This window comes from Eptatretus burgeri, chromosome 3 (assembly GCF_056783735.1).
Source record: "Eptatretus burgeri isolate ZD-2024b chromosome 3, Ebu_testis_v1, whole genome shotgun sequence".
In the NCBI taxonomy this organism is placed as follows: domain Eukaryota; kingdom Metazoa; phylum Chordata; class Myxini; order Myxiniformes; family Myxinidae; genus Eptatretus; species Eptatretus burgeri.
In genome coordinates this window covers 126,285,043-126,297,542 of record NC_140963.1, presented here as the reverse complement: position 1 = coordinate 126,297,542, position 12,500 = coordinate 126,285,043, and the positions used below count along the sequence as shown (strand labels likewise).

Sequence of the window (12,500 nt, the reverse complement as noted above, 5' to 3'; positions counted from 1 at the left end):
TTGATATTTCAAAAGCAGAATGGAAATGCACAAAGGGTCCATGGTCTCCACCACGAGACTACACTGAATGTAAGGAGTGGTTGCATGGTCCTGTACGACCTTAAAGAAGGAAATGAGGCCATTGGCCCATCGTTGCCGTGTTGCACCCCTTGATTATTTTGGCTGCAGCTTTTAACCACAATCTTCTTGATATTTGACTCAAGTCTAAATAACCCCAACTTGATCAGGTGACCCAACTTGTTGCCAAATAAACATAACTGACAACAGTCAGAAATATACACATCGCAAATGACACAAAAAGTCCACAGGATAAATGCACTGCAGGGAACCTCAAAATATGGACAACCTCGTGGAATTACAAAAAGAGCTAATGTTGCCACACAGAGGTGGTGGTGGTGGCACATAAAAATCTGTGAATAGATGTTGGCATAGCTATCACACATGAATGTGACTTGACAATGAATATGCAGTCCTTACAGGGTTCTGGTTCAGCAGAGAGTGTGATGAGGGTGTTTCAAGACCATGCACAGCCAAAAGGCTATATAGAGGGAGTGGTGGTACGGCTTCGATCTCCACATAGTCCGTTGGATATTCACGCAACCCACTTGGGCCAATCTCCCAAGGTGCACTGAAATATACACAAACAGTAAAGAAGGTTAAGGTTGAAAACAATGACAGGAAGGTTATTCAGCAACCTCCAAAGCAATCACACTGGGCCAAGGCACTGACGGACAGTGATGCTGCAGAATGGTCAATTGGCCATTGATTGCAAGCAGAAAGAGCTGACATTAAACTCAAAGAAAAAAATGCATTCTGGTTTAATCCCTCAATTAAATTGAGAACTGTGACCTTAATTATTACCAGCAGTTGGCTACACACCATATATTTCAACAAATCAAGAAAGTTAGGGAAGGAACAAAGCAGATACAGCGAAGAAAATATGTTTATGGGAAACAGCAGTGGGAGATGAAAGTGACAACCACAACATCCAAGAATGCCTCCAGCCTTCGGATGTGGAGGCAGAACAAACAAAACTAGAAAGCATCTCAAAATACAAAGAACGTCTGTGTCCGCTTTGTACTCAAACTAAACTTGAAGGAAACAACAGCTTAATTTTTAAAAAGTAAAATTTGTGTTCTTCCTATTTTCAGAATAAAGGCTTGTTGAAAATTTGATGACAAAAGCTCAAATGGTAAAAAGGTTATGACCTGGACAGATGCACAAACACAAACACACATAAGCAATTGCAAAACCCCCATCTCCCACTGCGCAGGTGAACAAGCACTTATTAAATCAGCTCGAAGGCCTAACTCGGATGACATTGATCCTCAGCTTCCAGTCCTCTCGATCAAGCATTGCTGAGTGCAGTTCCTGAGTCTCCAGGCCTATATTCTTCCACAACATGTTGATGTCGTAAAGTGCTGGTGTGCCCCATTTCAGGCTTCCGTGTTTAGGTGTTCAGAGTATGATTGGAAATGGGTTCGTTTTGTGGCGGAAGCAGGAGCCAGCAATCCTGAGACGTTTCCTTCAAATTCAACCAACAGCCTTGGAAGAGAACCATAGAGCTCTATATATTTGTCCGATGTTCAGACCAATGGACATTGAAAGCTGAATGAAGAAGTCGAGTATAGCATTCATCAAATGCCTTCTTGTGGGTTGCAGTGAGGGTCCATTCCTCACCCTCCATGGAAAGCAGGGCAGACTCAAATGTTGCCATGAACAGCCCTTCCTTGATACAGTGAGTGCGTTGACTTCCATTTTCTTGACAGTTGGTTGCGCTCGTGGGCCCGTTGGTCCAATGCAACAAATTTTCATTGGTCTTCACAGACTTGTTGCACACCCACCTGCTGTACTACTTCAGCATTAGCTTGCCTATCACAAAACCCAGAAGAGTTTGGGACCAGCGTGGGGATGATATGTTCATTATTATTATTGCCATATGATACTACTATTCTGATTATATTGATGTAAATATTATTAGTGTGAATGAATAAATGCTTTATTGCAATGTTATCATTGTTTTTGTTCTACCTTTTGTAATTTTAATGCCATGATGTGGTCGAATAACGTATTAACCTGCTTTACATACCTTAACATGGCATGCATTTAAAACATGGGAATTCCAACAGATTTTTTTTGTCGTATAGTCAAGTCTTAAAGGGTCTACAGGATCTCTCGTCTTGGAGGTCTTTTGGGTCCTCTGGGACTTATGGGTCTTTTGGGTCTGTGTTTCTCCATCGGGTGATTATATTGGCATCTCCCACCCCACACATATTTGAAATCACCTTCACACAAGTTTATCAGGGATTCCATATGCTTATATGATCTTCATCATCTTGCAACGATGGATGAAGTTGAAGGCTTTTCGAAAGTCAATGGATGTCATCATTGCAGGAAGCGAGTGGACGTGTAATTCGGTCTCATAGCCTTTAAAGTACAATAATGTGTCCCACTGTTGTCGTTTTGACTCAAAATCCATTTTGGTTTGGCCTCAGGCATGAATCAAGAGGAGTACAGATTCGGTTCAAAATCACTCGATTAGAAATTTTGGCAAATATTCACATCAATCTAATACCATGACAGTTACTGCCAAGACAGATCATTTCATTTTGGAATGGGAACTATATTTAAGATCGACCATTGGTTAGGCCTATATTATTCCATTCGTGCTGCAATACAAAAATCGAGAATGATGATGCCAACCTCACACCGCTTAAGAAGTTCTGATGACATACCATCTTCGCCACAACTCTTTCCTTCCACTAAAGCAGAGATGCCAACTTTTGGAAATCAGAATTAGGGAGGATTTTCAACCGACACCAAATAATGTGCGCAAAGCGCACATCTCGAGCGCGGAGTGCTCGACCCTTGCGGCGGGGTCCAGGGCCCGCCTTAGGGCCCTGGAAGCTCTGGGGTTCTAGACGCTCTCTCGTGCCCTCTGAGCCCTATTTTGGAGCATTTAACATGTTAAGAATTCCCACTTTTTGAACAAAAAAAGGGGAAAATTGTGCACTTTTTAATGTTACATGTATGTTAATACTAGTAAGTTAGGGGACAATCAAAGATTAACAAAAAGCACAAAAGAAGCAATATTTTTCTTACCTTACTGGCTGGTACTACTGCTGCTTGCTTTTCCATGGCAGCTTTGCTGAGTGACAGCTGTGTGGCTCTTTTAGCCCTTCTGATTATGTCTTTGCTGTATTCTCTCTGGTAGCAAGGGGTGCTGTCGATGTCACTATCACCGCCACTAAACAGACAGGGGAATTTCTTGATGAAAAACTCCACACAGTCAAACCCCACTTCTTGGTGTAGCTTAACATCCAGCACCTGAGCATGCTTGGCTAATTCATCATCTAGCGGCCAGGTTTTGAAGATATAATTGCAGGCTTTCACATAATATGAGCGAACTGCACTGAAGAAACCTTGATGTCTGACTCACTCAGAGTGAAGGTGGATTTCTTGAGACTCCTTTGTTCCCTTATATACAGTTTGGCATCGTTCCCAATCATGAGGTCCTCATCATTGTTCTGATGATTTCTGTCAGAGAAGGGTACATTTACCAGAGCAACCGATGACACCGATGGTTTCAAAAACCGTCACGAAGATATCTTTCAGAAGATCATTCAATTCTCCGTGCAGGAGATGGATACAGGGACCGACTCTTTGGAGCAGAAGATTCCCCTTCTCAAAAAGCTTGTTAGCATATCGAAGGAAGAAACAATAGAGTTTTGTTTGTGGAGACAAGAACATCCTGTTGACACGTTTTTCTCTAGATTCCTGCACAGTGTTTGAGGAAGATGCGCTTTTAGTTGTAGAACTCGTAGTACACTTAGCCGCAGGGCGATCACACTTGCGTTTACTGCCAGCAGAAGAGGTCAGACTCGTAGTACCATATCCAATTTTACGTTTGAGGAGAGAGCTTGAGGTAGGTGCAGCCAAGGAAGAAGACCTCTGATTCGAAGGTTTTGCTGAGCTTCTATCAAGTGATTTGGCAAAAGCAGAACTTAATTTGGGTCCTTCTTTGCCTGTATATGGAACTATCACAGTCTTTCTCGACTCTGAAGGGATCTGCTTTGTAGATGAACGTGATGAAGGGCCGGTGATGCTACCTGCTCTCAGCATTGGTTTTGGTGCTGTCCCTGCTGTCTTCTTCGCAGCAGATACTGCAGTGGTAGTGGTGAATGCTGCTCCACTAGTGCTTGATCCTGCAGTGCCAGTACTGGCAGTAGATACAGTGCCGTCCTTCTTGCTCGTTGTTAGAGTCTTGGCTACAGTTGGTTGCATTTTTCTTCGTACTTCTTCTTTGAAGAAGACGCGAAGTGGCTCCCACTGTTCAATCAGCCTGTCTAGGCACTGACCAAGGGACAGCCACCTTGTTGCGACATGCTTCAGAATCTTGTGTGTCGGGGCATCACAGAGTTCTTGCAGTGCTTTCACTCCTTTGACGCGTTTACTACTTTTGTCCAAGTAGTAGTAAATATCGATGAGAAAGTCATCTAATTCAATGGGTAAGGCCTGAGCCGTTCTTGGTCAGACAGCATCATATGGCAAGGGCATCCCATGATGTAGCACTCTGATTTTGTTTGTGGATATAAGCAGCGACTCCTTTGTGCTTGCCCACCATGACAGAGGCATTATCAGCACAAAAGGAAACACAATTTCCCCACGGAATTTTCCTGTCACTGAACTCATGATCAAGCAGTTTGAAAATGTTTTCTCCAGTGGAATCTTGTTTGCACGCAGGCAAACTTAGCAAACCTTGCTTCACAATCCCAGCACTGTTGTCATGGTACGAAATCAGGACAGGATATAGCTGGGCCTCACCACTGTCATTGCTACCGTCTGGAGCTAGGCTAAATGGAGCGAGTCTAGCAATATCGGCAACAGATGAAGCAGTAACATTTGACAACTCACCAATTACACTGGTCAACAACAAATTTGTTGTCTGCATTTTTTAAGCTGATTTAGGACGAATCTGATGCGCTGAATCCAAAACTCACATTAGTTTTGTTCAATCAGGTCAAGTTTTTGAGATATGGCCACATGTCGTTTTTTACATTTTTGTTCACATGTACGCATGTGTGGAGCATTTTAGAAGAAGTTGGTGGGGGTAAAATATCATGTCAAATAATTGTTTTAATTGGAAATAATATGACAAGAAGTATTCAGGTACGATAGTTCTGGGTGATTATGTCGAAAGGGATCAGTTTGAAGTCATAAAACCTCAAAATCTTCCAAAATTGGTGAGGCAAAGCATAAAGTTCGTGGATCATAACTAAATTTAATGGGGCAGATTTTGTAATAATGTGATACAAAAAAGTTGTATTTCTTGAAATAACGAACTCTGAAGAATGTACAATACCTACATGCGCCAATTTATGACATGCGCTCTGCTCAAGCTTGGAGTGCCACAGTACGAACCCAAAGATTGGAGACTGTTCATTGACAGCAGCAAGCGATCACTGAAATGTGTTCTGCTACACAACGGCAACTATTTTGCTCTGTACCCATCGCTCACTCGACTACACTGAAGGAGAAGTATGAAGCGGTGAAGTACGTGCTGGAGAAAATTGGTTATGATCAGCTTAAGTGGTTTATTTGTGTTGACCTGAAGATGGTGAACTTTTTGTTGGGACAACAGTCTGGCTTCACCAAGTACCCATGTTTTCTGTGCATGTGGGATAGTAGGGACCGTGCTCAGCATTACACGAAGAAGGACTGGCCTGTGTGGGAGGAATTGGTGCCATGCAAAGAAAGGAACGTCATCAACGACCCTCTGGTGGACAGAGACAGAATACTCTTCCCACCGCTGCACATCAAGCTCGGCTTAATCAAGCAGTTCACCAAGGCTCTGGACAAAGATGGTGACTGCTTCACTTACTTGTGCCAGGCTTTTCCAGGATTGACCATGGAGAAGTTGAAAGTTGGCATCTTTGATGGTTCTCAGATCCGTCAGCTCATCAGGAGATCCAGAGTTCAAAAACTCAATGAACGAAGTGGAACTGGAAGCGTGAAGACATTTGTTTTGGTAGTGAAGAACTTTCTTGGCAACAATAAGGCCAGAAACTACGCAGAACTTGTCAACAACATGCTGACTGCTTTCAGAAACCTAGGCTGCAACATGAGCATCAAGATGCACTACCTATTTTCACATATGAACCGGTTTCCTGAGAACCTGGGTTCAATGAGTGACGAGCAGGGGGAGAGATTCCATCAGGACATGAAGGAGATGGAGACCAGGTATCAGGGTCGCTGGGACGCAGTCATGATGGCTGACTACTGTTGGAATCTGAAGAGAGACCTCCCTGCCGCTGAACATTCCAGGAGTTCAAGAAACGGAAGTTCAAGCCCTGAAGTTTGAACAGTGGTGACGCAACATGCAATTTACTTGTACTTACCTTTATCAATGCCCACCATTCAGATGACAGTAATCGATGTTTCTATCATGTAATCAATAAATGTTGTTGGCAAAACATTTTTTTTCTTAAAAACATGTTTAGGATGATATGTGTTGACAAAAATCAGCTGATAATGCCACAAAAATGTAATTGATTTTGTCACAAGATCTGATTTTTTCAAATAAACTTAGCACAAAAAACCTGACCTGATGGAGAGAAACGGATGCCATTTCCTGATTCAGCAGTGCCAGAATACCCTAATTCACTAGTAGAAATCTAGACAACATTCAGAAAGTAAAAAATTGTTGACCAGTGTTCTTTTTTTTCTTCTTTGTTCTTTTTTTTTTTTTTTCTTTTTTTTCTTGCTTTTGTTCTTGTTTTTTTTTTTTGTTTTTTTTTTTTTTTTTTGTTCTTGCACATCTTGCACATCTTGCAAGTTTTTGTTCTTGCACATCCATACTTTGAAGAAACTTTTGAATCTGGAAACATCTTTTGAAATAGAGGTCCAGCATGATCTGAGACTGATATGGGCAAGTTATGTTCCACAATAAATCCACTAAAGAGAAGTTCCGCTCGGGTAACATCCTCTTCCTCGCTTGTCCCTTGTTTGGTGAAATAATTCAGAAGTGTACCGGTACTCGTGCTCGAAGATCTCTCCTTTGCAATGTCTGTGTGCCGTTTGCTTCCAACGTGCTTCCGAATATCATCGCGACCTCCGTGCTCAACTGAAATATCAACGCTGCATACTGTACAATACGCATGATGAATTCCTCTTTCAGACTTTCGAATACACGGGTATTGGAGACTGTATTCGGTCTTGTACTTCTGAGACCATTTCTTGATCTTCGTAAGCTTCTTTTCTGCCATTCCGTAATCAACATCGAGGGTTTGAAGCATCGGTAACTTCGAAGTCGATGTTCCACAGCTGCAGCGCGACTCGTAGAACTCTAGCGGCTGTTAAATTAAACACCGCACGGTGGTCGCGACCGCCGGGCTGGTACGGGGCCCAGCTGCATGCAGTGAGCGTATCGCATGCATATACACTGTGCATACATACCGCATGCACTGTATTGCACACATACCGCATGCACTGTATTGCACACATACCGCATGCACTGTATTGCACACATACCGCATGCACTAAATCTCAGTGCATGATCGCATAAGCGAGATCCAGACCCAATGTTTCGCTGCTCCTCATTTGAATTTGCAATTTTTTACGTACAATTTGGTAGCAGCGAACGTTATGGAGTTACCACATGCTATACGTAGCAGACGATGCTTTTCATTCAATTCTCATACTAGTACATTCTGATTAGTGAACAGTGCAAAAATATCAAAATTTCGGGAGGATAAGGATAGTGATCGTAAGGGCGGGAGTTTGGGTGAATTTTCGGAAGCCTCCCGATGAAATCGGGAGGGTTGGCATTGCTGCTAAAGACACCTTTGCTTGATTATATTATTTAATGTCGAACTTATCCTTTTCCGCATTGCTTCTGCCTTTAAACAATACATTTTGTTATATATATATATATATATATATATATATATATATATATATATATATATATATATATATATATATATATATATATATATATACACACATATAGTTTGTAAAAGTAAAAATGATTTTACCACTGCGACTGAAGTTGGGCGGAGGTTATGTTTTAACCCTTATCCGTCTATCTGTTTGCCTGTCTGTAAGCAGGATACCGAAAAAAGTTGTGGACTGATTCGGACGAAATTTTATGTACCGGTTGGGTGTGTGACAAGGATTAATTGATTAGATTTTTGTGAAGGTCCGAATCCATATCCAGTCCATCAGTGGGATCCAAAATGTAAACTGCTTAGCCTGGCAGAGGTACGAGTTCCACTGAGTGCCGTTCTTGTTTTAAATACTTTTAAAGCTGGCTCAACATGAAGTACATATCAATATAATAACAAACATGATATATGAACCGAAATAATTATCAGGAATATAACGAAGAAGAGCTAACAAGAAAACCTGCTTGGCTCTATACCTGGCAGAAGACCCAGAGCGTGTATGGCGAATGCCACGTCCAGCACCCTCCTCTGTTTCTTCGTCAGGAAGGCAAGCGACATCACCCGCGATGGAACGCAGCAATCGTGCAAGCACAGCACGTACACGCTGCTCTTCGCCCAAATCAAGTAGGCCCAAGAGTTGTGTTGGATGATAATGGGGCAGCGTAGGTGCAAGCACCTCAGCAGATTCAAAAAGCCCACAGTCATTTGTGCTCGCAGTTGGAATAGCACCCAATATATGTGGTGCTGTTGTGGCCATCACCCCAAACCGAGCACAACTGCGAGCAGCTTGCGTCAGGTTTTGCCGAGATGGCTTTGGTCTGCTGTCGACCGCGGCGGCTCGGCGTGATAATGTGACAGCATGTGGTAAACGTGCTGAGGAAGCCAGCTGGTCAAACTCTTGTGTGATTGGTTGTGAATCAGACAAGGCTGATTCAGCATCCATGTTGGAACTCTGACGCCACTGCACGTATACGTGCATTTCACAATCCATTCCCACAACAAGAACACCATCCCGCAGCCATGACAGTGCAACAGGCAGTCCTGGCGCACCATCAAAAGCAGAGACAAGTCCCACACATCGAAGTGGCACCCATCGTGGCCGAGAACTTTGTGACCCCTCACTGTGCCAACCCGGAAAGGATGGATATGGATGACTGCCTTTCCGGTTAGCCTCTTGGCGTGGACTGAGAGTCACCGTGGCAGGCCCAGGAAGCCGTCCATAAATTATAACACGTGAGCCAATCCCAACTGTAAGCATATGAGAACCATCTTCCTTGGAAACCCAGTCGAGGTGCAGGAGGTGCTTGGCCATTGAGGGGTCGTTCGAGCTACTTCCCTGTGTCCTGGAATGGACAAGCAAGTCGTGATCAACTGTGAGACCAGGAGCCAGACCTTTGTGAAGGTCACCAAGGAGAAGGGTATCTTCCAGAGCCCAGGTTGAACCCCCAGAAGACTCACATTCAAATACTGACACTGAAAGGTCGCCATCAGCACCATGTCCATCGTATTCAGCATGTCTGTGAAGAAATGTACGTCAAAACATTATTTACACAAATCACACTTTTAGGTTGCAAATACATGACAAGCATTCAGGGTCATTCCAGAAGAAAGTAGGGGTGGACTGTTTATCAAAGAACTCGGCTGCACAAACCCTAAAGCAACCCCTGGAAGAATGGCGACAAATTTCTCTCTGCAAAACATATGCTCATCTGCATGGTGCATCAGTCATCCCAAAATTCTTCTTCGACTTAAGTTGGCTCTCAGGCCAAACACCCAACAATAATGACTACAAATAAAGCTCTTTTTGCAAACACGGACCAAAACGAGGACACTCGGTGGAGCGCACACCTCCGCTATGGTGAACAGTTTACGTTTTGTATCCCACTAATAGGCCGGATCTGGATTCAGACCTGCACTAAAATTTAAACGGCTTGTTCTCCTCACCTAACCAACTCATCCACCAAGTTTCGTCCGAATTTGTCCACAACTTTTTGAAATATTTTGCTCACAAACAAACAAATAAACAGACAGACAGACAGACAGGGGTGAAAACAAAACCTCCATCCACCTTCGGTGGCGGAGGTAACGAACCACCCATCTCAACTCTCAATTTTCAATTTTTCATCCATGGCAATTTCAACTGCAACCATGCCATTTGCTTGGGAGTTCGATCTACAGTCGACAGCAACCAACCATGGCGAAACTACAAAGGCCTTTCACGAGTCCACGCTTCCAACACAAACCGAGAACCTCCCAAACCAGATCTGTTTTTGTCTCCTCATTGTCGCTTCTCGACCTCATCCCATCGACTTGGTGGCTTCAATGCTTCCTTCAATGTACTCTCCCCTCCTCTGTTCATGAATCTCCATATTGTCCCATTATCAATACATTGCCTTATGTCCTCAACACCTCACTCTTCCGTGAGCCCACACTTTCTTTTGAAAAGGGTCCTCCCGTCCTGAACTTGGCCGTGACTAACTTTACGTTCAACCTCTTCTGTTCCTCCTTTGCACCATTTGACTCATCTTACCATATTTTTATGACGTTCCAAGGATCTCAAAAAAATCTATAAAAAAAAGAGACAACTGTCTCAGTGGTGTACAGTCTGGCAGTTCACTCAAGCTCATTGCCAGGGACTGCAATCTCTCCAGTATCTCATAAAAAAACAACAAAACTTCAATCTTCTCTGCATTGTATATCAATTCTTCCGAGGAGTGCTTTCAAAAAAGCCTGTTCTTTCTCTCTTTTGCAGGTTTATCCTGAAAAGTCTGCAATTGTATTATTTATCATCTCTGCTCTGGTTTTCACAAAGTCTTGTGGCAATGCAGTTTGTCAAGCAGCTTGCTTTCTCTTTATAGAAGGCAACCCTGACTAAAGGTAACCTTGGGTTTCATTGAACAAGGCCCACAAAAGTGTGTATCTATCCTTATGCAAGATAAAAAACAACTTCAAGTCTGTATCAAGGCTGAGGTTTCCAAACCAGTCTTCTTTTTCAAAGTCTTGGTGGCACCTTTTAAGTCTGTCTTTAAGACTGCTCCACCTTTAACACTATGCACAACATCAAATTCACGACAGACAACTCTTGATTTTAAGCAGAACGTTTGAACTCTGTGTTTGCCTCCAAAGCTCATGCACCCAACCCTCTTTGTCACCAGCTTACTGCCCTTTGTCAGCTAACTTATAATGATAAGCAAAGTTGTACAATCCATCATCATAGTTTGTGATAGTCTTTCTTTACCATAAATGGCCTGATCTCTAACCATCAGTTTGGATTCTGTCCAGGGAACTCAACTTCGGATATACTGCTGCTTCTCTCTCAACTAAGAATGGAGGAGCTGAATCACAAAAAAATGTCAGGGCTGTGTCTCTGGCCAGATGTGCCTTTGGCATTGTCTGGCCCTCTGCTTTGCTCACAAGGTTTTCTTTTTCCAATGGTATCCAAGGCCACTTTCATGCATGGATTACCAACTTCCTCCAGATGCACAATCTGCATGTAGTTCTCAAAAGTATCCTTTAATTTCTTCTCTAAGTGGAGGCTGGAGCACTCCAAAGTAGTGTATCAAGCCAAGTTTGGCTATTCATCCACAATGACACCTTTGGCACCTGAGAATAAAGAAGTCAATAAATAAAACTTCCCTTCTCTCCCTACATCTTTTCAAATAATTTCACATCCTTTAATTCCACCAACCCCCAAAAAAGAAACTGACATACAATAGCACAGTGGGTATCCTCGAGGACAGTGGAACTCGGAAATGGGGAACTCCATGTACACCTGTACAAATGACAGCTCACATGTTTACCTGCATGCAACAGCAAAACAGCCAGGGTAAGAGCAGCAGAGAGCAACAGGCCACCCAGAGAGGGACACTGAGCTGGATAATGATCCTTCAGCAAAAAGGGGCCATTCCTCCCACTGATAAGCAGTAACCTGAGGTGCAGAAAACAGGAGAAACCTCTGATAAAATGTTCATTCTTCACAATAAATCAAGTAAGATCAGCGTTTTTTCTTTGCTGTGAACAGAACAAAAGAATATCATCTCAATCAAACGAAGGTGAAATCTTTCTTTTAACCACAAAATGAACTTGCAACCAATTTTACATTTAGCTGCAACTCCTTACATGGGTAATTGCAAGCAAATATCAACCCTTCCACATCATCTAAATCTACCTTAATGTATGGAACAATGAGGGGAAGGGATATTGGCAAACTCAATCCGTAATTGACGAACAAGAATTGGCTGACGGCTCATGGTAACATGGTTTGAATTTATTTATTTTAATTAACTTTAAACACCTGCACCCTTTGGGAGCAGCCTGGAGTGGGGAGTGGAGGAGGGAGTGGGGGGCAGGTGGGGGATAGTGGGGGAGTTGGAGCAAATATATTTTGTGCCATGGCTAATAATATCCCATGTTTGCAGCAGAAGTCAGTAAACCACTTGCATTGTGGTACGTGTTCAGGCGAAAATCGAAAGTAATCTCCCCACGCCCCTTGACTGGTGGGGGGGGGGGGAGGATTTATTTTGTACCAATGACCAGACCCCGGGTGCCACCAAA

General features: G+C 43.1%; 1 protein-coding gene across 3 annotated transcripts in view; it reads right to left on the bottom strand.

The window, feature by feature from the left end:
* Nucleotides 1–12,500, bottom strand: part of LOC147030931 (dmX-like protein 2) — a 504,858-nt gene that overhangs the window by 260,688 nt on the left and 231,670 nt on the right. For all 3 annotated transcript variants that reach the window (XM_085875495.1, XM_085875494.1, XM_085875496.1), the window contains 3 exons: nucleotides 11,747–11,874; nucleotides 8,423–9,463; nucleotides 478–628 (listed from right to left, as the gene is read on the bottom strand). In XM_085875495.1, coding sequence (XP_085731621.1) covers nucleotides 478–628; nucleotides 8,423–9,463; nucleotides 11,747–11,874 — 1,320 coding nt within the window. The remainder of the gene's footprint in view (nucleotides 1–477; nucleotides 629–8,422; nucleotides 9,464–11,746; nucleotides 11,875–12,500) is intronic.